Genomic DNA, 27,827 nt, shown 5'->3' on the forward strand with positions numbered 1-27,827 from the left:
AAGGTGACCCTGTAGTAAAAGTGGCTTTGTTTACATGATTTCTTCTAATGGGACTAATGTTTTCTTCAGTCATTATTAGGAAACTACAGGTTTTTGTTTGATTCCCTCTAATAGCATCAAATGGCACACACAAACTAAGGAAGGAAGTTAAGTCTTTGGCCATGGTTCTTTTTTTTTTTTTTAAGATTTTATTCATTTGAGAGAGAGAGTACAAGCAGGGGGAGGGGCAGAGAAAGAGGGAGAAGCAGACTCCCCGCTGAGCAGGGAGCCCGATGCGGGGCTCAATCCCAGGACCCTGAGATCATGACTTGAGCTGAAGGCAGACACTTAACTGACTGAGCCACCCAGGTGCCGGGGCCATGGTTCTTTTCCTCCTACCTATTGCGCAGTGTCTCAATTATTTTAATTACACATGGGAAAAATTGCTGATCCTCTGCACACTTACCTTTCTTAAGAAATGCATTTGAGGGGTGCCTGGGCAACCGACTCTTGATTTCGGCTCAGGTCACGATCACAGGGCCTTGAGATCAAGCCCCGCATTGTGCTCCATGCTCAGCAGGGAGTCTGCTTGAGAGTCTTTCCTCTGCCTCTCCCCCGACTTGCATGCACGCACTCTCGCACTCTCTCTCTCCCTCCCAAATAAACAATTAAATGTTTAAAAAAGAAAGAAATGCATTTGATAAGACTCATGTCAATTCCAAAATGAATGAAACAGGGGAGTATAAATTTGAAAAACCCTGCAACTCCAACTTTCTTGTATAGAAAAAAAGGTTGTAAAGCTTTAGAAAAAATTGTGTGGTTTTCCAACACCATGTAATTTCCAGCTTTAGAGACAAACCCCCTTCACTGCCTTCCTACCCATGCTCCCTATTCCAATCTCCATCACCATGGCTCAGACCTGTCTTTCTTAGGACCTCAGAGAAATGAAATCATATGGTATATGCTCTATCGAGCCTGATGTCCTTCACTCAATATCATGTCCATGAGATTTAACTATGTCCTTGTGTGTATCATTCTTTTTTGTTGTTGTGCAGCTTCCAGCATATGAACATACCACATTTATTTATCTATTCTACTGTTGATGGACATTTGGGGCTCTTGCAGACTTTGGCTATGAAAAGATGCTAAGATTCTTGTACAGGTCTTTGGTGGGTGTATGCATTCATCTCTCCTGGCTACAGACCCAGGAGTGGGAACACTAGGTCATAAGACGTACACATATCTAGCTTCAGTGGGAATACGAAACTCTATCCAAAGTGGCTGCACAAATTTACATTCCCACTAGCAACATAAGACGCACTTTGATGGATGTGCAGTTGCTTTCTGTTTTTTTTTTTTTAAGTTTTCTCAATTCTCAACTAAAATTGTGACTCAAAAACCTAGTAACCAGGTTTGTTCACTCTTTTGATTAAATATATATATATTGAGTTGTTAGTTTAAGCTTGGCATGGGAAAACAGTGCTGATTACAGTTGGTTTATAATCTTGTATGTGAGTCAGAAAATTGATTATAAAAAAAGAATGAGTCTTCACTCCCCAAAGAAAGACATAAAAGTAGGTGGCAGAACTGGGCACTTAGGAGCACAGAGAAGTGTTATATTGCCCAGACTTTCCAGGGGCCAGGGATGACTTTCCAGAGGAAGTGAGATCTCTGCTGAAACCTAAAAATACATGGGAGTTGGCCGGGTACCCAGGTTGGGGAAGGGCTGACTGCAGGGACAGGAAAGGAGATGGAAGGTGAGAATGAAGGACGATATTCCACAAAAAGGGAACAGGGTGTGTGAAGACCAACGGTTTAGACAGAACATTTCAACTGGGGATTGGGAAGCAGGTCAGGACGGCAAGGGCACGATTGTGAAGGGAAGGACAACAAGGAGTCTGCAGAAGTGATTAGAGGAGGGGAAGGTAAAGACCTCTCAGAATGTCCCAAGGAGTTAACCTTTTATCTTTGAGCAGTAGGAAACCATTGAGGTGTTTTAAGCAACTATGACGTCAGCACGATTGGGTTTAAAAAATATTATTCTGGCTGTAATAAAGAAAATAAATTAGAGGAAAACGAGAGATGCCAGGAGTTGTATTTAGAGGTCATTGCAGTTGTCCCAGAGAAACAATGGTTGGCCAGTCTATGATCATGGCAACGGGAACGGAGAGAAATGGAAGGATATTTTTAAAATTTTTATCTTCAAGCAGTATGTAATACCTAATAAAGAGTAATGAAATAGTCAACAAATACTCATGTTATCACCAATGAAATAAAGACAAAACTTTTCCAACACGGTTAAACCCTTCTTGTTTACTGTTCCCTGATCCCTTTTTTCACTCTATATTCTGCATTTATTTGTTATATTTGTATATTTATTTCAAGTGTTAAGATATATATGTGCATTCCTTAAAAATACATAGTATTACTATGCAACTTTTTAAATTTACATAACATACAATTTTTTATTATTATGTTAATCACCATACATTACATCATTAGTTTTTGATGTAGTGTTCCATGATTCATTATTTCCGTATAACACCCAGTGCTCCATGCAGAACGTGCCCTCCTTAGTACCCATCACCAGACTAACCCATCCTCCCACTCCCCTCCCCTCTAGATCCCTCAGTTTGATTTTCAGAGTCCATCATCTCTCATGGTTCATCTCCCCCTCTGATGTCCCCGTCTTCATTCTTCCCCTCCTGCTATCTTCTTCTTCTTCTTCTTCTTCTTCTTTTTTTTAACATATAATGTATTATTTGTTTCAGAGATACAGGTCTGTGATTCAACAGTCTTACACAATTCACAGTGCTCACCATAGCACATACCCTCCCCAATGTCTATCACCCAGCCTCCCCATCCCTCCCACCCCCCACCACTCCAGCAACCCTCAGTTTGTTTCCTGAGATTAAGAATTCCTCATATCAGTGAGGTCATATGATACATGTCTTTCTCTGACTTATTTTGCTCAGCATAACACTCTCCAGTTCCATCCATGTCGTTGCAAATGGTAAGCTTTCATTCCTTTTGATGGTTGCATAATATTCCATTGTATATATATATACCACATCTTCTTTATCCATTCATCTCTCATTGGACATCTTGGCTCTTTCCACAGTTTGGCTATTGTGGACATTGCTGCTATAAACATCGGGGTGCACATGCCCCTTCAGATCCCTACACTTGTATCTTTGGGGTAAATACCCAGTAGTACAATTGCTGGATCGTATGGTAGCTCTATTTTCAACTTTTTGAGGAATCCCCATACTGTTTTCCAGAGTGGTTGCACCAGCTTGCATTCCCACCAACAGTGTAGGAGGGAGGGTTCCCCTTTCTCCGCATCCCTGCCAACATCTGTCATTTCCTGACTTGTTAATTTTAGCCATTCTGACTGGTGTGAGGTGATATCTCATTGAGGTTTTGATTTGGATTTCCCTGATGCCGAGCGATGTTGAGCACTTTTTCATGTGTCTGTTGGCCATTTGGATGTCTTCTTTGGAAAAATGTCTGTTCATGTCTTCTGCCCATTTCTTGATTGGATCATTTGTTCTTGGGTGTTGAATTTAATAAGTTCTCTATAGATTTTGTATACTAGCCCTTTATCTGATATGTCATTTGCAAATATCTTCTCCCATTCTGTCAGTTGTCTTTTGGTTTTGTGGACTGTTTCTTTTGCTGTGCAAAAGCTTTTTATCTTGATGAAGTCCCAATAGTTCATTTTTGCCCTTGCTTCCCTTGCCTTTGGCGATGTTTCTAGAAAGAAGTTGCTGCGGCTGAGGTTGAAGAGGTTGCTGCCTGTGTTCTCCTCTAGGATTTTGATGGACTCCTGTCTCACATTTAGGTCTTTCAACCATTTTGAGTCTATTTTGGTATGGGGTGTAAGGAAATGGTCCAGTTTCATTCTTCTGCATGTGGCTGTCCAATTTTCCCAACAGCATTTGTTGAAGAGACTGTCTTTTTTCCATTGGACATTCTTTCCTGCTTTGTCGAAGATTAGTGGACCATAGAGTTGAGGGTCCATCTCTGGGCTCTCCATTCTGTTCCATTGATCTATGTGTCTGTTCTTGTGCCAGTACCATACAGTCTTGATGATGACAGCTTTGTAATAGAGCTGGAAGTCCAGAATTGTGATGCCACCAGCTTTGCTTTTCATTTTCAACATTCCTCTGGCTCTTCGGGGTCTTTTCTGGTTCCACACAAATTTTAGGATTATTTGTACCATTTCTTTGAAAAAAGTATTCTGATAGGGATTGCATTAAATGTGTAGATTGCTCTAGGTAGCGTTGACATCTTCACAATATTTGTTCTTCCAATCCATGAGCATGGAACGTTTTTCCATTTCTTTGTGTCTTCCTCAATTTCTTTCATGAGTATTTTAAAGTTTTCTGAGTACAGAATCTTTGCCTCTTTGGTTAGATTTATTCCTAGGTATCTTATGGTTTTGGGTGCAGTTGTAAATGGGATCGACTCCTTCATTTCTCTTTCTTCTGTCTTGCTGTTGGTGTGTAGGAATGCCACTGATTTCTATGCATTGATTTTATATCCTGCCACTTTACTGAATTCCTATATGAGTTCTAGCTATTTTGGGGTGGAGTCTTTTGGGTTTTCCACATAAAGTGTCATATCATCTGCAAAGAGTGAGAGTTTGATTTCTTCTTTGCCAATTCAGATGCCTTTTATTTCTTTTTGTTGTCTGATTGCTGTGGCTAGGACTTCTAGTATTATGTTGAATAGCAGTGGTGATAGTGGACATCCCTGCCATGTTCCTGACCTTAGGGGAAAAGCTCTCAGTTTTTCCCCATTGAGAATGATATTTGCTGTGGGTTTTTCATAGATAGCTTTTATGATATTGAAGTATGTACCCTCTATCCCTATCTGAAGAGTTTTGATCAAGAAAGGATGCTGTACTTTGTCAAATGCTTTTTCTGCATCTATTGAGAGGATCGTATGGTTCTTGTTCTTTCTTTTATTAATGTATTGTATCACATTGATTGATTTGCGGATGTTGAACCAAACTTGCAGCTCAGGGATAAATCCCACTTGGTCATGGTGAATAATCCTTTTAATGTACTGTTGGATCCTATTGGCTAGTATTTTGGTGAGAATTTTTGCATCCATGTTCATCAAGGATATTGTCTGTAATTCTCCTTTTTGATGGGGTCTTTGGTTTTGGGATCAAGGTAATGGTGGACTCATAAAACAAGTTTGGAAGTTTTCCTTCCATTTCTACTTTTTGGAACAGTTTCATAAGGATAGGTATTAATTCTTCTTTAAATGTTTGGTAGAATTCCCCTGGGAACCCATCTGGCCCTAGGCTTTTGTTTTTTGGGAGATTTTTGATAACTGCTTCAATTTCCTTAGTGGTTATAGGTCTGTTCAGGTTTTCTATTTCTTCCTGGTTCAGTTTTGGTAGTTAATATATCTCTAGGAATGAATCCATTTCTTCCAGGTTATCTAATTTGCTGGCATGTAGTTGCTCATAATATGTTCTTATAATTGTTTGTATTTCTTTGGTGTTGCTTGTGATCTCTCCTCTTTCATTCATGATTTTATTTATTTGGGTCATTTCTCTTTTCTTCTTGATGAGTCTGGCCAGGGGTTTATCAATCTTGTTAATTCTTTCAAAGAATCAGCTCCTAGTTTCATTGATCTGTTCTACTGTTCTTTTGGTTTCTATTTCATTGATTTCTGCTCTGACCTTTATTATTTCTCTTCTCCTGTTGGGTTTATGCTTAATTTGCTATTCTTTCTCCAGCTCCTTTAGGTGTAGGGTTAGGTTGTGTATTTGAGACCTTTCTTGTTTCTTGAGAAAGGCTTGTATTGCTATATAGTTTCTCTTAGGACTGCCTTTGCTACATCCCAAGGATTTTGAACAGTTGTGTTTTCATTTTCATTGGTTTCCATGAATTTTTTTAATTCTTCTTTAATTTCCTGGCTGACCCATTCAGTCTTTAGTAGGATGCTCTGTAGCCTCCATGTATTGAGTTCTTTCCGACTTTCCTCTTGTGATTGAGTTCTAGTTTCAAAGCATTGTGGTCTGAAAATATGCAGGGAAGGATCCCAATCTTTTGGTACCAACTGAGACCTGATTTGTGACCTAGGATGTGATCGATTCTGGAGAATGTTCCATGGGCACTAGAGAAGAATGTGTATTCCATTGCTTTGAGATGGAATGTTCTGAATATGTCTGTGAAGTCCATTTGGTCCAGTGTGTCATTTAAAGTCTTTATTTCCTTGTTGATCTTTTGCTTAGATGATCTGTCCATTTCAGTGAGGGGGGTGTTAAAGTTCCCCACTATTATTGTATTGTTGTCAATGTGTTTCTTTGGTTTTGCTATTAATTGCCTTATATAATTAGCTGCTCCATGTTAGGGGCATAGATATTTACAATTGTTAGATCTTGTTGGATAGACCCTTTAAGTAGGATATAGTGTCCTTCCTCATCTCTTATTACAGTCTTTGGTTTAAAATCTAATTTGTCTGATATAATGATTGCCACCCCAGCTTTCTTTTGGTGTCCATTAGCATGGTAAATGGTTTTCCATCCCTTCACTTTTGATCTGGAGGTGTCTTTGGGTCTAAAATGAGTCTCTTGCAGACAGCACATTGATGGGTCTTGTTTTTTTATCCAATCTCATATCCTGTGTCTTTTGATTGGGGCATTTAGCACATTTACATTCAGGGTAACTATTGAAAGATATGAATTTAGGGCCATTGTATTGCCTGTAAGGTGACTGTTACTGTATATTGTCTGTGTTCCTTTCTGGTCTATGTTACTTTTAGGCTCTCTCTTTGCTTAAAGGACCCTTTTCAATATTTCTTGTAGGGCTGGTTTTGTGTTTGCAAATTCCTTTAGTTTTATTTGTCCTGGAAGCTTTTTATCTCTCCTTCTATTTTCAATGACAGCCTAGCTGGTATAGTATTCTTGGCTGCATATTTTTCTCATTTAGTGCTCTGAATATATCCTGCCAGTCCTTTCTGGCCTGCCAGGTCTCTGTGGATAGGTCTGTTGCCAATCTAATGTTTCTACCATTGTAGGTTACAGACCTCTTGTCCCGGGCTGCTTTCAGGATTTTCTCTTTGTCTCTGAGACTTGTAAGTTTTACTATTAGATGTTGGGGTGTTGACCTATTTTTATTGATTTTGAGGGGGGTTCTCTGTGCCTTCTGGATTTTGATGCCTGTTTCCTTCCCCAAATTAGGGAAGTTCTCTGCTATAATTTGCTCCAATATATCTTCTGCCCCTCTCTCTCTTTCTTCTTCTGGGATCCCAATTATTCTAATGTTGTTTTGTCTTATGGTATTGCTTATCTCTCAAATTCTGCCCTCATGATCCAGTAGTTGTGTATCTCTCTTTTTCTCAGCTTCTTTATTTTTCATCATTTGGTCTTCTATATCACTAATTCTCTCTCCTGCCTCATTTATCCTAGCAGTTAGAGCCTCCATTTTTTATTGCACCTCATTAATAGCCTTTTTGATTTCGACTTGGTTCGATTTTAGTTCTTTTATTTCTCCAGAAAGGGCTTCTCTAATATCTTCCATGGCTTTTTTCAAGCCCAATTAGTATCTTTAAAATCATCATTCTGAACTCTAGTTTGACATCTTACTAATGTCTGTATTGATTAGGTCCCTGGCAGTCGGTACTGCCTCTTGATCTTTTTTTTGAGGTGATCTTTTCCATCTTGTCATTTTGTCCAGAGGAAAATAGATGAATGAGAGAACAAAATGCTAACAGGGTAACACGTCCCCACAAAATATACACTAAGCAAATCAGAAAAGACCTGAAATTGAGGGAAAAGAAAGGGAAAGAAAGAAAAAAGAAAAAGAAAAGGAAAAAAAAGGAAAAAGATAAAAGCAGACAAAAACAATACAAAAAAAGAGAATATGATCAAATATGATCAGGCTGGTGCATAGATCAGTGCCACACACTAGATTTTTGGCGTATTTTGGTCTGTTAGAAGAAAGCGCCTCCCAAAATTTTAAAGAAAGAAAAACTTATATATGTACAAAAATAAAGGTAAATGCAATGAAGGGATGGAATATGACTGTAAAGATGAAAATTATAAAAGATTTTATAAAAGGAGTAGATAAGATAAGAAGTTGGTTGAAAAAAGAAAGAAGAGGATTTTAAAGAAAAAGGGAGAGAATATGATCAGGCAGGAGACTAGAACAAAGCCATACACTAGAGATTTAGGGTATATTTTGATCTGTTAGAAGAAACAGTATCTCAAAATTTTAAAGAGCGAACAACTTAGATATATATATACCAAAAATATGGGTAACTACTATGAAGGGATAGAATATGACTCTGAAAATGAAAAATAAAAAATATTTTTTAAAAAAGGATTGATAAGATGTGGGTTGAAAAATGGAAAAAAAAATTCAAAAAAAATTGTTTTAAATATTAACTTTGAAAGACTAAGGAATCATGTTTAAAAAGCCATGAATTCTATGTGCTGTATTCCCCTAGTGCTGGCGTTCTGCCATTCTCATTGATCGGTAAACTTGGTCTTGACTGGCTGTTCTCGCTGATCTTCGGGGAGGGGGGCTGTTGCCATGGCTCCCAAATATCTTTGTCGGAGGCAGAATTGCCCCGCCCTTGCTGGTCTGGGCTAAGTAATCTGCTCCGGTTTGCTCTTGGGAGCTTTTGTTCCCTGCAAGCTTTCCGCACAGCTTTGGAGGACAAGAGTGAAAATGGCGGCCCCCCAGTCTCCGCCCCGGAGAAGCCGAGAACTCGGGGCCCCGCTCCTCAGTGTGGCCCCAGAGAAAAGCAGTCAGTCACTCCCATCTCCCCAGTCTCCGGCCACACTCCAAGCTCACCTGGCCTGTGACCCAGCGTTTCTATCTCTGGCACCTGACTCCGTGTGGAGTCTCCAAACCCAGCAGATCCCTGTGATGTACTCCCATGCTGCTCCTCCTGGGGGAGGAAGGGGAGTCTCCCCGGATCTGCCACTTTTTGGGTTCTTGCTGGAAGAGCAGTAGCCCGACTGTGCCGCAGATCACAGTTTATGGCAACCCGAGCTGAGAGCCCGCTCCTCGGCTCCATCTCTGCAGCTGGCTTCCCCACTCCAATACCTGGGAGCTTTGCCGCACTCAGGCACCCTTGGTCTTTCTGTGACCCTGAGGGTCCTGAGACCACACTGTCCCAGCGAGGGTTCCACCCCTTGCTTAGCACTGGAGCAACATCCCTCAACAGACCTGACTTCTAAAAGTTCCGATTTTGTGCTCCACTGCTCTATCACTTGCCAGAAGTGGCCAATGGAGGCCCCCTTCCCCGCCGCCTATCCTCCCGAATATCGCCTCGGATTCACTTCTCCGCATGTCCTATGTTCCAGAAAGTTGTCGCTTTTCTGTTCAGAGAGTTGTTGCTATTCTTTTCTTTGATCTCCCTTTGAGTTCATAGGTGTTCAGAGTGGTTTGATCCCTATCCAACTGAATTCCTGGGACCAGACGAAATCCAGGTCTCCTACTCCTCCGCCGTCTTGCTCCCCCCCCCCCAAGACTGCTCTGCTCTTTTAGTTTTTTAATTTGAGTATAATTGATACACAATGTTACATTAGTTTCAGGTGCACAACATAGTGACTGGACAAATTTATACATTAGGCTGTGCTCACGGCAAGTGTAGCTACCAGTTGTCCCCATACAACACTATTACAATATCATTGACTGTGTTCCTTATGTGGTGTCTTTTATTTCTGTGACTTAATTCATTTCATAACTGGAAGCCTGTACCTCCCACCCCCCTTCACCCATTTTGCCCACCCCCGACCCCACCGTCTGAGAACCATCACTTTGTTCTCTGTATTTATAGGTGCAGACTGCTCTTTATATTCAGAACCAGTGGCATACACCTAAGTGATTATCACTTGTTCATGGATTGTACAAGGATTCTCTAAGAAATCAGCAGCAAATGACAAATGCTTCCCGATGGAAGCTTGAATATCTTTAAACCTTTCTCTAAGGAAAATAACATATAATTGTTGATAGATTTGAACTGGTTCCAAATCTTTGTATGATGTGCTCTAAACACTTACACCTCACTACCAAGCACTGTGTTTATTCTATGGATCTCCAGTACCCTCTGAAATGTTTAGTGCTTTGGTGAAAAAAAAAAAAAACAAATAGAAATACGAGAAAGTTGTTTTAACTTTACTAATTCATATTCTGGGATGAACAAGTATTTCAAAAGAAGTTTCAACTGACATGAATTCTGTTATATAAATATAAACCCAATGCTAACTCTTTTAAAATTGAGCAAAATCTACTTTGTTAAATACACGTTCACTTCCAGATGGGCTGGCTTATGATAAGAAAGAGTAAAAAGACAAAGAAAGTAGATAACTGTATAAAAGTGGATTCAGTGACTCTTTGAGCCACAACTAAGGAAACAGAAAAAAAAATATTATTAGCAGTTGAGAATCCATTTCTAGAAGTAGAAAGAATTAGCTAAAGTTGAATTAGACACATACCAAAAAAAAAAAAAGCAGATGATTAAAAGTACAAAGAAGAATAAGACAGAGACTAGCTAGAAATTATATAGCAGTATATTATAAAAGAAGTGACTATTGAGCTGATTCCAGTACGGGGGGTACACTTAACTGTGAATGGGATGCAGGCAGGCATGTCCACCTACGCAGTTAATTAACAACATTTCAAAGAACTCTGGAAATTCCTTTTTTGTTTAATTCAAGTATTTGAAGAAAATGGAAACAAGTTTGGAATTCATACTAGACAGATGAAAGAACTTTTAAACATTTAATATTTGCTTAAGTCGATATTGGGGGAAAGCTGGTATTCTGGAATAATTTTCTTCTAAGTCAAAGCTCCGTGAGTGTGAGCAGAGAGAGCTAACATGCGGTTTTCCATGCATTGACTCAGGTTCTCCTTGCTCACCCTTGAAGCAACCATCCTGTGCTTTCAGTACCTTGACTCACATACTTCATGAAAAAAATACATCAAATTCTCTCTTCTCGGTCCCCTCCATTCCTCGTAATCCAATTTTTCACTCCCCAAACTCTCCTGGTATTGCATTTTATTAAAAGCTCCCCTGCCCAACCAGTCATCGAATTCAATGGTCCTTTTCTTACCAGGCTTTGAGTCTATGACCTCACCCCTTTCCCTGATTCTCTATTCTGTTGGCCTTGACATGCTCTCTCTCTCCAGGTTGTCCTCATGCCTCCCAAGCCCTTCTGCTTTGGTTTCATGTTTTTCTTCTCCCTCCTTGCTTTCTTCTTCTTTGTTCCCCAAAATGGTCCTTTGGTAATCACTTACACTTGCATAAATACAAATACCATTGTTTATATCTTTTAAATTCTAAAGAAAATGACAAAGATACCAGTTGCCAATTTTCTTAACCATGGTGTGCTTAAATCATCACGTAATATTCTAACTCCAAGAAGTGAAAGAGAAATGACATTTGAGTTATTGAAATTATTTTAAAGATCCCTCTGTTGATCTACAGTTTAGCATTAACCCATGTATTTCAAAACTACAGGCTTTGATGTGGTAACAAAAAGCTTCAACAAACTAAGTGATCTTCTGTATTTATTTATTTTTCTTTATAAAGAATATTGTTATAGTTTTCTGTGCTGCATCTTGTCTGATGTGCCTCATCTAGGATATTGAGTTATTGTGTGTTAAGGGTTTTTTTGAAATGTTTGAAGTCTAGCTACTGAAGGGGATTGAAATCAGACACAAACTTGCAATACAATTTTATACCAAATCTAAGTTAGAAGTTTGAACTTTAAGTATAATTTGGTACTACTGACGTTCTCATTCAAATTTTAATACAGCCATTGCAAAAAACAGTACAGTTTATAAATATTTATAGTGCCAACAAATTAAGTGAGAACTACAGAGAAGGACTTTATGAGTGTAACAAATATGTATCATGAGTTCATAAATTCACTTTTGTTTTATTTGTGTAATATAAATTTTAGTCCAAGCCATATTGAAAGGAATTTAAAGTCCAGCAATAGAAAAGGCCACTGGGTAAGAATGCTTAAAGAGTAGAAATTGCCATGACTTTTGAGATCATGCCAGTTCATCCTGAACCTAATGAATTCTATTAAAACCGGAAATAATAGTTTTTCGGTTGTGATCAGGACTAACTGTAGCAGATTAAATCTGATGGTCGGGAAAGGGAGCAGTCAGCATGCAGTTTGCCTGCAGGTAAATTGCCTTGTGTTAAACTGAATTCACTAGCTAAAGCAATTATTTTTCTATAATATTCTCCCTTGGGAGGGCACTGCAAATGATACATGTAGCAAACCAAGACGAAAAAAAAAAAAAAGGAGAGAGAGAGAAAAGATGTAAAATATTTTATTATCAATAAAGTGCTGTAACTGTGAAGGTAACTGAATGATACGTGTAACAAACCAACAACCCAAAAAGGAAAAAAAAAAGATGTAAAATGTTTTAATAGTGATATAATCAGAGGCATACTTACAATAGTAATAGTTTGGTTACCGACCAGGGTCCTTGGGCTCTCCAAGCAAAAGAAACTGACTAGAGACCATGCAGGAGTTCCAGGCAAGGCTTTTTTTTTTTTTTTTAAGATTTTATTTATTTATTTGACAGAGAGAGACACAGCGAGAGAGGGAACACAAGCAGGGGGAGTGGGAGAGGGAGAAGCAGGCTTCCCACAGAGCAGGGAGCCCGATGCGCAGCTCGATCCCAGGACCCTGGGATCATGACCTGAGCCGAAGGCAGATGCTTAACGACTGAGCCACCCAGGTGTCCCTGGGCAAGGCTTTTTCTTGGGTCTTATGCCCCAGCACAAGGGATACAGCAGAAAGGAAAGGGTCCTTCAGACTGGCTTTCAGAACAAGGACCCACAAACTTTTTTTTTTTTAATTATAGAATTTTAGAGCTGATTCTAATCATTTTTTTCATTTTTTATTGTTATGTTAATCACCATACATTACATCATTAGTTTTTGATGTAGTGTTCCATGATTCATTGTTTGTGCACAACACCCTGTGCTCCATGCAGAATGCACCCTCCTCAATACCCATCACCAGGCCAACCCATCCTCCCACCCCCCTCCCCTCTAGAACCCTCAGTTTGTTGTTCAGAGTCCATCGTCTCTGACAGGAAAGGACTGACGTTCAAGCATGTAGAGATGGGAATTTCTTGGCGCCTGAGCACTTGCAGGTCATGCTTCTTCACGTGTCATGTGTCTAATTAGCATGTTAAATCTCCACCCCTGGGCTTGATTTTTAGCATTATAAGAGGGAGGGGAAAGTAGTGAAAGGTCAATGCTGGGGTCCACCTTGGCACAGACTGGTGTGGTTCAGGCTTCACTAGTCTTCACAGTGGAGTCCCTCTTTTTGGTGAGCATCCTGCTTCCTCATTCCTGCAAGATATGCTCCTCAAGAGGTACAGAATGATGGATTTTGCAGTCAGGGTTGAGGGGACCTGAGTTCAATCCCTGCTCTGTCTCAATTTGAGTTCCTTGAGTTGAGGAAAACCTAAAACTGCAGAGTAACTTTGCCTACTCACATGAACTGGACGTATTTCTTGCCTCATGATTCATGTTCAAATGCAGCAGAGAATAACAGGGAGTCCTTGCTCAGGGAGGTCTCACACTGGTTGTTTTAAGCCCCCACCACATATAAGTTCAAGGGCTTTCCATTTCACACCAGCTGCCGCTGTGTTTTCAGAGTTCCAAAATCAATTTCTGGACGTTAGAATTGCCCTATGCCATTGAGGTAGGGACTGTCCTCTTCCCACTGAGGTAGGGATGAGCATCGTTTGTGTTGTGCAATTATTGGGCAGTCCCTGGGCTTCTGAGCAAAGACCATCATGTCCCCTGGACACTAGGGGCTCCGGAGTTTGTTCATGCTGATGGCTGGGAAATCAACAAAAGCTGACCCCCTCCTCTTCCTGTGGCTTCCCTGCAGGTGCAGTGTCCTGGTCCTCTCCATCATCATACTTCTTCCTTCTGGCTCCACCATGCAGCAGCAATTTTTAGGTTATTTGGGAATCAAGAGCCTGGCTCTTTATCTATTCTTTTCAATCTATTGTTATGGCAAAAACAGTATGATCTTAGTTGTTCAAGGCTGACATTCCCCCAAAATACTAAAAGGCATCTTTTGAGGATTAAGCAGCTGGGCTGTTTTCTCTGCTAAGAGCTCAGAAAGCTTATTTTGATGTATAAATGTCAAAGATTGGCTTCTTTGTTCTTTCGCTGGGGCTGTCAGTGGTATTTTCTGGAAACAATTGCGGAAGAAGGACCCAGGTCCCTTTAGGGTATGAGGAATTGTAAGGGTTTGGGAGGGAGAACAGAGTAGGTAAAGGGATGGTACAACTTCATAGCTGAAAGTACAGACTGTATTGGATCAAGTTGGGGTCTCTTATTAAATAAACAATTTATTTAATTTATTCATTGAATTGGACCATCTATTTTACCTCTCTGTGACTCACGTTCCTTACCTGTGTTAGTTTCATTGGAGGGCTCTCTAACAAGATACTACAAGCCTGAGGTCGTAAACAACAGAAACTTAATCGCACAATTCTGGAGGCCAGAAGTCTGAAATCAGTTTCACTGGTCTGAAATCAAGGTGTTGACAGGGCCATGCTCCCTCTGGAGCTCTAGACGAGGATCCTTCTTCGTTTCATCCACCTTTCCTGGGCTTGTGGCCACATCACTCCACTCTCTGCCTGCGTGGTCGCATTGCCTTCTCTTCTTCCTTGTGTCTGATATCCCTCAGAGTCCCTCTCATAAGGATACACGTTACTGCATCTAGGGCCCTCTCAGATAATCCAAAGAAGGTAAAATTCACAGGTTCCAGGGAGTAGGACGTGAATGTCTTTTGTGAGGACTATTATTCAGCCCACTATAAATTGGGTTTGTAAAGTACCTACATGAATATTAAAGAGATATAAATATGATAAATGCTTAGAACAATGCCTAACATGCAAAAAAGCACTCATTAAATGTTAGCCCATGATTGTAATGCTGATGAAGATGAACAAGAAAATTCAGACAAAAAGTTTCAAACTGAACAAAATAATTTTTAAAACGAACATATGTATTGGGTCTTGTCTCTGGATTTTTGATGTGCGCTAATCTTAAAATGTTACTTTTCAAAGGACTGTATCTCTATATTAAACGATTATAATCCAATAGTTTGGGCATATGGTATACACAGCCATTTGTGGTTCTGTCTTCTGTTATTTTTCACTTAAAATTTAAATCATTTCAACAATTTTGTTCATCCTGAATTCTTCCTTTTTTTAACTTTTTTTCTTTTTTTCTTTAAATTCAATTAGCTGACATATAGTACATCATTGGTTTCAGATGTAGTGTTCAATAATTCATCAGTAGCATATAACACCCAGTATTCACGTGCCCTCCTTCATGCCCATCACCCAGTTATCCTGATTTCTTCCTAAGGTTGGAAATCAAAGTTGTGATATGATAAGATTGTCTCCTTTTGCTCTCTTGTCTCCTGCCCACCTAGGATACAGATCTGATGACATTCAACATTTCTGTACACCGGTCATGGTGGCGGGAACATGGGCCTGGTTGTGTCCGAAGAGTGCTGCCTCCGTCAGCCCATGGCATGATGGACGACTACACTTACGTCTCCGTCACAGGCTGCATTGTTGACTTCCAGTATCTAGAGGTCATCCACAGTGCTGTCCAGATACTCCTCTCTGTAAGTAGCACATTTGTATTGTTGTCTGATCTAGACTCTCCTTTATTGCCATTTTGTAAGTAAACCTCTGTCCGCACCCATCTGGTAGATAAAGCCTTAAGAAAGCACATGGAGAACAACCTTTAAACAATGGAAATAGCAGCAAGTATGCTAACATCAGCTATACTTAATGAGGCTACATCTTTTCCTCTTGGTATCCAGACACTTTGTTTTAGAACTAGTTAGTTGCTATAGTTCTAACAATACACACCATTCAATGAAATAGCATCACTGTCCCCCAAAAGTAGCCTTGTACATTCTCTACTTACACTTCTGCTACTACTTCTACTTCGAAAGCATTCTTTAACTAATGTGCATTAGTTCCAGAGAAAGAAGGATGCAAACACACTCAATGGCTTGCTCAATCTAATAAGCCTCGTATTTCAAATAATAAATCCTTAAGAAAACAAATCCCTCCAAAGAGTTTTCCACATTGTAGTGCCTAAAATTTGGTGTCAAGATATAATTCCGTATAAAGGAGCAGAGAGAAGGAGTGGCTTGAATGGACCACACAAGGTTTATCTGCTGGGAATCTGTTAATTTTTTCTACCAGATTGTCCCACCTACAATTTGATTACATTGTGGAGTGGCATTAACTTAAGATATATACCATTATCAAGAATGGTGTTCCTTTGAGATCCAGCAAGGACTTGGCATGTTGAGTCAATATATAATAAAGCCATTTTCAATCACAGTTTTTATATAAACCAGCCATCCATCTCAGTCCTTTTGTCCAACTGGTTAGAGATAGATCAGAAAAAAAGACATAGGCTCAATAGTGAATAAATAAACAACAGAAATATAAGAGGCGCATGTCAGTGAAGAATGTACCTTGGAATTATTTCTAGAAAGAAGGTTGAAAAATCCTTACTATCACTTACTATATCTGTTATCTACTGCTGCATAACAGACCACTCAAAAATGGAATTACTTTGAGCAATATAAATGTATTGCTTAGAGTTCTGTGGGTCAGGAGTTTGGGCAGGGTTCAGCTGAGTAGTTCTTGTGTTCCACATGATATCGTGCAGGTTCACTCATATGAACCTTTCATCCAGGAGCTCTGCTGGAGCTAGAATATCCAAGAAGGCCTCACTCATATGTCTGGTGCTGGCTGTTGGACCACAGTCTCCTCCAGTCTCCTCCTCCATCTTGTCTTTTTGCAGAAACTTGACAGGCTTTCTGATAGCAAGGCAGCTAGGTTCCAAGAGAAGCCCAACATGTAAGCATTTATCTGGCATCTACTTGGGTAATGCTGGCTATAGCAAGTCGTATGACCAAGCCTAAGCCAAATGTAGAGCTGTGGCTATAAAAAAGTGACAATACCAGGAGCCGTGGCTCACTTGGGGCCACCAATGTAGTGGTCTTACCTCACTTGTATAATGTATGAATTATTGTTCTTTAACCTGCATGTGCAAGTTCTAAAAAAGTGTTTTAGAGCACATTTAAAAATATAATTTTATAGAAAGATGGAAGATTAGAATAAAAAAATCAAAGCTTGTTTAGGGTTCTAGTTCAATGAAAGGCAGACTACAGAGGGTAAAAAGTAGAAAGAGGCTGGGCTTCAATACTTACGAATTTTCTTTCTGGGATGTAACAGGGAATCTGATTATTCTTGGTTTCTATATATTGCCAATTGTCAAGAGATGCTTATCAGTCTTTTCCTATTTTCTGGTTATTCTTTAATCTCCTAGTGGTTACATATGAAACTGTGGCAAATATATATGTTTAAATCATTGTTTTAAAAAAATATAGAGGTAAATATGCTCTTAAATTTTTCAGTCTATTTTAAGGTACACTAGTACTCTATTATTATATACTAGATTATAAAGGTTCTTATTCTTTTTTTTTTAATTTTTAAAGCATTTTTCTAGAATCTTTCATATCTGGACAGGTCTCCCTCCTTTTAAAAAAATTATTCATAGTAAATTGCTAAACCATTTTGTGGAATGATAGCATAATGTTCAAATTTTTTATAATGCAGCAGAAGAGTATGGAATCAAAAAGTCATTTCTCCATATCAAATGAATGGCAAGGTTACAGTATTTATTTGATTATTCAGGGGCTGAATTGGCACATAAAAACATACACTAAGGAGAAATACTAAATAAAATATATGTTGCCACCTAAAAGTACTTGTCAGTTATAAATTAATTCCTTGACATATTTGTTTAGTGAACATTCAAAACTGTCCACATGCATTTATAGTCCTGACTATACTATTCAGCCTTCTAGCAATAAAAGGATTAGTTGCTCATCTCTGACTTTTCTTGGGTAATACACCTGTGAGACAAGATTTCCAATATTTTATCTTTTTATATTAAAATAGAATATACCCTGAAATTGTTTCACACGTGTGAAATTATTTATTATTTTGTGGTTATATGGGCTTTCTATATTTTCTACTTATTTCATACAAATGTGTTTATAATTATTAGAATTACAATTTTTAATGTGATGACATGGGAGCACTTGCTATAGTAGTTGCCAGCATGTGCTGAGATGTCTGTCTTATTCCTGAAAATGGGGGTGAAGGTTGCAATAGTTAACAGCCTGTGTTATATGGGCAACAACTTGGCAAAGGGATAAAGGGCTTTGAAATGGGGCAATGCCCTGGAGGCCTGCTGCCCTGGAGCGGAGCTGAGGGGGGACCCCTGTCATCACTAGAGGCACAGAGAGATCAAGAAGGACAGGGAGAGGCTGAGGGAGGTGGGCAGGATTATGGAGGGAGGTCCTGGGGTTCAAAGGCAGCAGCTCTCTGGCAAAGTGAGAGAGAAGTATTTGAATGATTTACCCATGGATACAGCTGTGCTCTGCTGATGAATCCTACCTGTATTGTCCCACCTGAGAGTAGAGCTTGGAACTGGAAAGCATGAAATCCCAGTCATAAATATCTATAGGGACTATGTACAAGCTTGACAGAAAAACAACAACAACAACAACAACAAAAATAGCAGAATTCGGCAAGAAGGCAATGGCCTGGGATCCCCTGTGGGACCACGTGCCCGACTCACCTGGCCCAGCACCTGCACTCCGGCTTCCGCCCTGGGTCAGCGCTATTGTCTGCACAGCCGCTTCCTGTCTTGGGCTTCCTTCACCAGCACGCAGGGTGAGTGGAGGAGAGAGAGAGTGCAAGGCAGAGAGGGGCTTCCTGTGGCCCTGATCTCACTGAAGCCTATAGCAGGGCTCCTGCAAATTGTCAGAACACCAACTTAAACTCCAAGGTAGAATCCAGAGAAAAACTGTGGACAGTATGAGGAGAGGAACAAAATCAAATCCATGGAGGAGATGACAAGACAAGGGTGGTAGCCAGGATCAAGCTGTGGGGTGATGTAAGTCCCTCCTCTCTGTGAGCACTGTCCTTGCCCTTGGTTCATATGTTCATCATTTCTACCGGAAGGGTGGCCAGTAACTTCCTAGAGAGTTGATAGTCTTTCTGGCCCTGGTTCTGCTTCACCCACCATCACACGTGTACTTGCTCCCCCGGGGATGATTACAAAGTGCCAGTCTGATCACTCACTTTCCTTCCGATCACCAGCCAAAGAGTCCCGTTACCTTCAGGATGATATCTGATTTCGTATCTTGTCACATGAGGACCTCAGGACCTGCCCCCTGTCTGATTCCCACCCTCATCTCCCAACACTCCCCAGAAGGAGCCCACTTGCCATCTTCACAGAACATGACAGGTTTTGCAAGCACGGCAGGTCTTCCAACCTGCAACACTGCTTGGAATGGCTCTCCACCTCACCCTCCTCCCTCTCGCCCCACCGTCAGCTCGCCAGCCACCTGGCCACAGTCCACTAGTAGATACCTTTCCCGCAAAGGTTTCAGGACATGTTAAGCTAATTTTTAAATAGATAATGCATTCACTTTGTCCAAAAACATAAAAATACGTACAGTGAAAATACTCCCTTGTGCACCCCTTTGCCTGGTTTCCCCATTTCTGCACCCCAATGGGCAACCACTTTGTTTTGTTTTTAATGCTATGCACATGATTCTGAAGAGTCTATATGAAATTCAAGAAAATGTTTATCTTCTTTGTCCCCCATAAAAGACAGCATATGACATGCACTTTTCTGAGTCTTTCCTTTTTTCTACTTATTATATATTTTGGAGCTTTTTCCATTATCAGCATATCAGTGGTTCATTGTTTATTTAATGCCCCCCATTGACGGACATTTGAACTATTAACCTCATTCAAATATAATGATGTTGGATGTCCAGAACATGGATATAATATAGCTAACATATTATATAATACATAGTATACTATAATATCAATTATGTATCATAGTTATATGTTATATAACTATCATGCACAGTCTTAACACTAAATAACTGTGTGCACCTGTAACTGAGAACATTTCCTAGACCTGCCCCACTCACTCACCCCCAAGCTGTACTAGCCAGCCATGAGAGCAGTTTCATAATCACTGAGTCTCTGGTCTGTCTCTCTACCAGAATGAAAGCCCCTTGAAGGCTAGAGTTGTGCCCTTTTCTTACTTGTTCATTTCTGTAAGTCACAGTGACTAGCTGAGTGATGGCACGTGAATATTTGGTGAAGGAATAAATGGCCAACAAACAAGAGATTCCAAAGTCTGAAGTGGGTAAACACAAAAGGAAGAATCCACTGACCCAAAATGGCAAGAACGAATGCACTGACAAAAAACAGGAGCCAGAGTGAACTTCATCCGGGAAATGAAGGGAACATACGCAGAATGTTCTGCACAGTGCATGACACAGAGGCACTCAATAAGTGTTATTTTTGTATTGCTATTACTGATGTTCCTAAATACAATTGCTCCGTGCCTGTCCCTCTCCTGTCCAGGTTGGTCCTTCTTCAAAGGCCAGGGTCTCCATCCTGGTGGGCTGTGTCTGTTGAACGCTTAGGTGCTTAATCCCACACCTGACATCCATTTCCTGCATGAACAATCTCATTTCTATGATCTTCATAGGACACTCAATCATGAATTTTTATTCTGAGGACTGAACGTTTATTTACTATGTATTTATTTTCCTCATTCTGGTTTCCTAGAGTTCTTTCCTACCCATGCCTCTTGAGAGCATTTGGCTGAGTGACTAAGTTTCATACTTTCATGAAAATCTTCAGAATTATCCTTGTGAAACAATGATTGAAGTAGCAAGTAAAAGGCCAGGAGCAAGTTCCTGAACACTGTGGCTTTGACTCCTTATTTACCCCAAATCCCTAGTGCCTATGGCTGTACCTAAATCAGAGTGGCTCCTCATTCAGAGTTGTTGAGTAACCTATATAAATTTTCTGGATTTTAGTTTTATAAAACACAAAGTGCATAATTTTTAAACACTGAATATAATTTACTGAGGTTATGTCCTAATTTTGTTTCACACCATTTGGTAAAGAAAACCTATCCAAACAACATGCTTCCAAGTTATTTCTGATGCAGATGTTATTTGTTTGGATTGGGGTGAGTACCCAGATGCAGGGAAAAGGAAAGTCAGTCTGCTCCAAGACCATAACTCTGCCTGTGAATTTGTTCTTCCATATCTACATGTTATTTGAGAGGGCCCTTCACTAGCTTAGTTACTTTACTTCCATTAAGGAGAACATCAAGACAGTTTCTGGTGAAAATGTAAAATTATGTTCAGTTAAATTTGAAGCACTATACTGTACATATTTTCAAATCAGATTTCCATTCTGGAAATTTAACACCACAGATTTAAAGGAGAAACATATATGAAATCAAATACTACCACCTACAATACAGCATTTCCTTTTTCCACTAGAGAATATAGATAAAATGTTTCTGATTGATAGAATCTAACTAGTTAATCTCATTCTACACTGTTATATTTTACTCATTTAATTACCAAACATCTGAACATGAAATCTTCCAAAACTAAAATGAAACAAGTAACTAAAAGTCATATTTGTACACATATAATAAGCAAAAGATCATTATCGGTAACATATGATGAAGTCATTTAAATGAATAATAAAAACAACGAAAATTTAATCAGTAAGTCAATGAAGAATATGAACAAATGTAATCACATAAGAGAAATCCAAATTGTAAACAAAGGTGTAAAATATGATCATTTTCAATAGTATCTTGATCTGTGCAAATTAAATTTACACTAGTTTAACAACTTTAAAAACAATAACACGTAACATTGAAGTAAATTTCTACTAACTTACTGGTAAAGGCATTCTTTATTGCAAGGCCCATTAAAATGTCTGTACCTTTGGCCCCCTAAGCTCACTCAGTGGAATTTCTCCTAAGAAAATAATTCAACAGAAACAAAGAGCTGCCTGCATGATGTTCTTTTCACTGTTACTTATGATAGCAAACCTAGGTATGTCTAAATATATCCTGTTCAAGACAGTATAACAATTTACAGTACATCAACATGATCAGGAGATAGCAATAACTATAATAATTTTATATAAAATTTTATATTAAAACATGGAAAGGAATTTCTGATTTAAATAAGCAGTCAAGGAAAAGAGGTAAGATGCAAAAACAAATGTGGAATCATGTGTTTTCTCCCAAAATGTTTTTAGACATTTTGTCACGTTTTTAACATACTGTTTAATCATCACGTGATTTATATAGAGGACTGAAAGAAATGTTATGGTTGTTTTTCTTAGATCATTAAACATTCTTAAATCTCATAATATTTACATGATCATTTGGAGGCACTCTTAAATCTAAAGTTATTATAAGTTATTCCGTTTTAGTGGACTGCTCAGTTCTGAGGTCAGTAATAATGAATATGCAACTTAAGGCTCTTTTTCAATTTTTGATATTAGTTATTTGCTGGAAAATAGATTCATATACTCATGTTAACTATTAAACAACAGATAGCTACATAGTTACATAGAGATAGGGATATATAGATTTTTTAAGGAGCTTATTTTTTTAAAACTAGTAGACAAATTCTAATCTCTAAACCTGGAAGAGATCTTTAAAATTCACCTTACCTATCTCTCCTTGGAGATAATTTTATACACATATTGTCTTTTTTTTTTTTTTAAGATTTTATATATTTATTTGACAGAGAGAGAGAACAAGCAGGGAGAATGGCAGGCAGAGGGAGAGGAAGAAGCAGGCTTCCCGCTGAGCAGGGAGCCGGATGCAGGGCTGGATCCCAGGACCCTGGGATCTTGACCTGGGCTGAAGGCAGCTGCTTAGCCAACTGAGACATCCAGTTGAATCCTCACTGTCAACATATTCTCCTTCATATCTGATAGGTGACGAGTCTCGTTCTTTAACGTCTTTGGAGTCTGTCCCCATGGTCGGAGCTGTGGCCCAGAACACTCTGAGAATGGCTTTTCCATCATCCCCATTCTGTTTGCATTTCCATCTATCCAGTCACATAAGCGTTCTTCACTGTTTTCTCCCCTTAATACCAGATACATTTAGCTTAAAGATAAATTAAAATTAAATAGGATGAAAAGTAACATGAGACCACAAGGTATCCTGCAGAATCTTAATCCTCAAAAGGCTGTATGGGTATCTGTTCCATCTGCTTAGAGTAAATGGCCCAGTGACAGCAGCAGATGATACTATTGCTAATTCAGTAACATATGCTCCCACAGTGTAAGAATGCAAGTCAAAAGATAAGCTTTGAAATAAGTTCCAATTGCTATTAATTATATGCCTCCAAAAATGTAAATAGAGTGAAAGAGGGGTTTTTTGTTGTTTTATTTCTGTGTTAACATTTACAATTATTTAACAAGCTCCCAATATGTTTGGAGCTCCTCTGAGTGCTTTGCAAATATGAACTCATTTAATCTTTAAAAGGACCCAAGAAGAAAGTATTATTTTATTCATTTTTCCAAGTGTGAAAGCCGAAACATACAGAGAAATTAAGTAATTTTCCCAAGGTCACACAGCTTGTAATAAGCGAAGCTGACCTCAAACCCAGGCAGATGGAATCCAGAGTCCATGGTCTTAACTACTTTGCCATGCTTCCTCATGACTTTGGAAAGAGAGCCTCCAATTTCCTTACAGCCCTTTGCTGAGGTCAGTGGTAAACTCTCTCTCGGAGCTGTAAGGCCACAAATCTCCTCTTGTGTTGATGGGTTTACGGACAGCTCCAGTATTTTAAAGTAAAAGAGACCAATTAATAAATTATCCAATAGTTGCAAGATTTACCGAGTAGTTCAAAATGTTTCCTTCACCCCTGAAAATGTCTTTTTTAAGATTTTATTTATTTATTTTAGAGACATGTGCCCTGAAAAACGTCTCCTAACCACCTTTTTTTTTTTTTAAAGATTTTATTTATTTATTTGACAGAGAGAGACACAGCAAGAAGGGAACACAAGCAGGGGGAGGGGGAGAGGGAGAAGCAGGCTTCCCGCCGAGCAGGGAGCCCGACGCGGGGCTCGATCCCAGGATTCTGGGATCATGACTTGAGCCCAAGGCAGACACTTAATGACTGAGCCACCCAGGCGCCCCAACCACCTTTTTGTTGTTTAAAAAAAGGGGGGGAAGATTTCAACACTTATAAAATGCTAAGTATATCAGACTCCTTTCTTTGTTGCTTACTTCCTGGGGCTCTCTAAGTGCTAATAAGGGGAAAGAAATCATAGTCAATCTCTCCTGCCCTGAACTCTTCCCAGAATCACTCTTTTCCAGCAAATCCATTTTTATATGAAAGAGATGGTTTCTGTCTGTGCCAAAATGTGAGCAATTTCTAAGTGCTGCCTAGAAGTGTTAGTATTTATTTTTTTAAAAGATTTTATTTATTTATTCATGAAAGACAGAGAGAGAGAGAGAGAGGCAGAGGGAGAAGCAGGCTCCCAAGGAGCAGAGAGCCCGATGCGGGACTCGATCCCAGGACCCTGGGATCATGACCTGAGCTGAAGGCAGACGCTTAACCATCTGAGCCACCCAGGCGCCCGAAGTGTATTTATATTAGTTACTCCCTGTACAGCATCTTTGGTCTCTATATTTGGCTCCATCCTCAGAAAACTGAGTCAACAGTTCATTCAGAGTTCCATAAAAGAATCATTTATTGGACCATCGAAATATTGGGAAGGGTTTATGGTTGTAGGGGAAGAATTGCCATGATGACAATACTAAAAAGGTTTTGGCAGAGACTTTTGTGTTCAGGAACCAGGAGTATGCCTGGTCAGTAAAATTGCTTGGATCTGAAAGTGCTTGTTTGGTGAACTATAATTTTAAGTAATGTCTTTCTTGTTATTCATGTCTTTGTACATGTCATGTACTCTCTCTGTCTTTGAAATGTGCATACATTTTTACATTTTTTTAGTTTCTTTAAAGATTTTATTTATTTATTTGTCAGAGAGAGAGCACAAGCAGGGGAACCGGCAGGCAGGGGGTGAAGCAGGCTCCCCATTGAGCAAGGAGCCGTATGCGGGCCTCGATCCAAGGACCCTGGATCATGACCTGAGCCAAAGCCACATGCTTAACCAACTGAGCCACCCAGGCATCCTGTGAAATGTGCATACATTTTTTTAAAGGCCTTACTGAAATATAATTTACATGTCATAGAATCCACCCATTTAAAGCATACAGTTCAGTCGTTTTCAGTATATTCAGAGATATGGCAACCAACACCATAGTCAATTTCAGAATGTATTCATCACCTTCAAAAGAAACCTTGACCCTTTAGCTATTACCACCTATCCTTTCTTCCTCCCCAATCCTAAGCAACAACTACTCTACTTTCTGTCTTTATGCATTTGCCTATTCTGATCATTCCATATAAATGAAATCCTGTAATATGTGTTTTTTTGTGTCTGGCTTCTTTCACTCTGAATGTTTTCAAGGTTCAATCATGTAGCATGTAGAAGAACTGTATTCCTTTTTATGGTTGAATAATACTCTATCATATATTTACTTTTAATATTTTTGTCTGTTATAACACATGTACAATATTTAGCAAAATTTTCAGAAATACAACTTAAATGTATAAACCCCTCACCTGCTCACTGATGGAATTTGGTGCAATCTACCATATATTTTGTCTACATATATATCCATGTTTTGGAAACATCCAGATTACAGATAGCAATTCTCAGCTCTTATAGATGTTTGGTCTTACATAAATTTAATACTAGTATCTGTCGCTTGTACATAGCATCTGGGGTTTTAACAACCTAAAACATGTACGCATTTAAAGTTCATATTCTTCTTAGCATTCTCCTTAATAGTATGTGTATGATTGGATTTTATTCTGTATGTTAATCAGTTATCACAGACACTTACGTCTCAAATCACAAATTCCATACCATTTCCAAACAACAGAATTAAGTCTCACAAGGCCTGATAGTCATGATTATCCGAGACATGTTTTCAGGTTTTCATAAATTATTACTGCCCTACTGGTTTCAAATAATCTGCTAAACATTGATTATTAAATGCAAAAGTGAGTTATGACATTTGGTGGACTTAAATACAATTTCATCAGAGAAATGCAAAGCTTAATTAGAAATCATATCTAGCACAAAAACCATTATATAGAAAATCTGAGATATGTTTAATAATTAAAGCAAACATCGTGACTTGGGCTTAAGGAGATATTAGAAGCAAGAAAGCTAATTTTATTGATGCTTTACTTAGGGCAATTTAATGTCATTCAGCTCTTGGCAGACATTTCGTCTTTAGCCCTAGGTAGGATTCATTATTAGGTAAAAAGAAAAAATAGCTTTCATAATAATAAGAATTAATTCAAAAACATTTATACTCTCCTTTTAGAAGACCAAATTTTGTACAAATTCCATAAAGAACATCTTTTGTCATTTTTCATGTTCTTTCTAAATGAAAACAAACAGTATATTATTCATTCAGAAAAACATACTCAGTAAGCCCCCCTCTTCTATACAAAGCACTGTGCTAGGGGAGGAAAGGATAGAGATAAACCAAACAAAGCAGAATTTGACATGGTCTTCCCTGTGGTATCATTCAGTCTACTAGGGAAGATTGGCAGGTAAGCAAAATATCATCTTTCAGATGCCCAAAGGGTTAGAGAGCTGGGACTTCATTGAACATGCAGGACAGGTTTTGTGACTGGTTTTGTGTTATTTCCTAATAAATATTGTCGTTTGTGTGGCAAAGTTTATATTGAGACTTGCTTGCTTTCTGGTAGCAAGGTTGTTGGAGAGAAAAACTCAGGCCCTTGACTTCCTCTAAATATCTACCCAAAAAGGACTTAATGATTATAAATGATCAAGTTGGTTTAGTCAATACTTACCAGAGTAGCCAAATAAGATGTCTCTTAGGAAGCTGTATTTGAGCTGAGCTACAAATGAAGTCAATTAGAGTGGGGCTAGGAATATTCCAGAGGAAACAGAAAGGTACACATGGCCAGAGCCTAGAGATCAAGTGAGTGATTAGGGAGAGATGAAATGAGAGAAGTGGGTAGGAGTTAGAGAAGACATGGTGCAGAATTCGAGTTGGATTATAAATCACTTGCAAGATACTACTGTGTTTCAACCAGGAGAGTGATATGATCTATGTTTAGGAAAGCAACTCTGGAGCTGTTTGAAGAATGGATTGGAGAATAAGAATGGAAGAAAATGAGCCAATTTGTCGGCTATTCCAATAGACCACCCGAGGGAAGATGACTTGAACTTGAGTTGTGGCCATGGAAGTAGAAATGCCTCGACAGGAGTTCTTGCAGGATGAGTGCAAATGGCATGCGAGGAAAAGGAAGAAATAAGGATGGAGCTTAGGGTTTGAATTTGAACAATAGGGTAGATAATGCTGCTAGTTCCTGAGCCGAGTCTGGGAATCTTGCTCCACTGGTAGCTTTTATCTCTGCTCAACATATGAAACAATAGCAATCAAACACAGATTATTTTTTAAAATAGTTTTCATAATTAAAGGAATATTTCCAGATATGTCGTGAAACTTAAACACAGTCAGCCTAAAAGAAGCACCATCTAGAAGTAGAAGATATGCCTTCTCAGATCGAAAAATCCTGCCATTCTAATGGTTCAAAGTTATCATTTCATAATGGTTTTAAGCAATAGTGCAGTCCTGGCCATTCACATGTGACTAAAAGTAAAACTGATGGCAAAAGAGCTATGGGGAAGGTGGTGCTCCTTATGTAAATTCATCAGTGTAAATAGCTCTTTCATTTAAAATTGATTAATACAAAATTTGAGCAAATATTTGCAATGCATAATTATTAC

The 27,827-nt window shown here is 39.0% G+C and overlaps 1 protein-coding gene across 1 annotated transcript in view; it reads left to right on the forward strand.

Annotated features, from left to right (window-relative positions):
* Positions 1-27,827, forward strand: part of NKAIN3 (sodium/potassium transporting ATPase interacting 3) — a 626,030-nt gene that overhangs the window by 459,313 nt on the left and 138,890 nt on the right. The window contains exon 4 of the mRNA XM_035011226.1: positions 15,449-15,646. Within this exon, the coding sequence (XP_034867117.1) occupies positions 15,449-15,646 (198 nt within the window). The remainder of the gene's footprint in view (positions 1-15,448; positions 15,647-27,827) is intronic.

This window comes from Mirounga leonina, unplaced genomic scaffold, assembly GCF_011800145.1.
Source record: "Mirounga leonina isolate KUSES-001 unplaced genomic scaffold, KU_Mleo_1.0 Mir_165, whole genome shotgun sequence".
Taxonomy (NCBI): Eukaryota; Metazoa; Chordata; class Mammalia; order Carnivora; family Phocidae; genus Mirounga; species Mirounga leonina.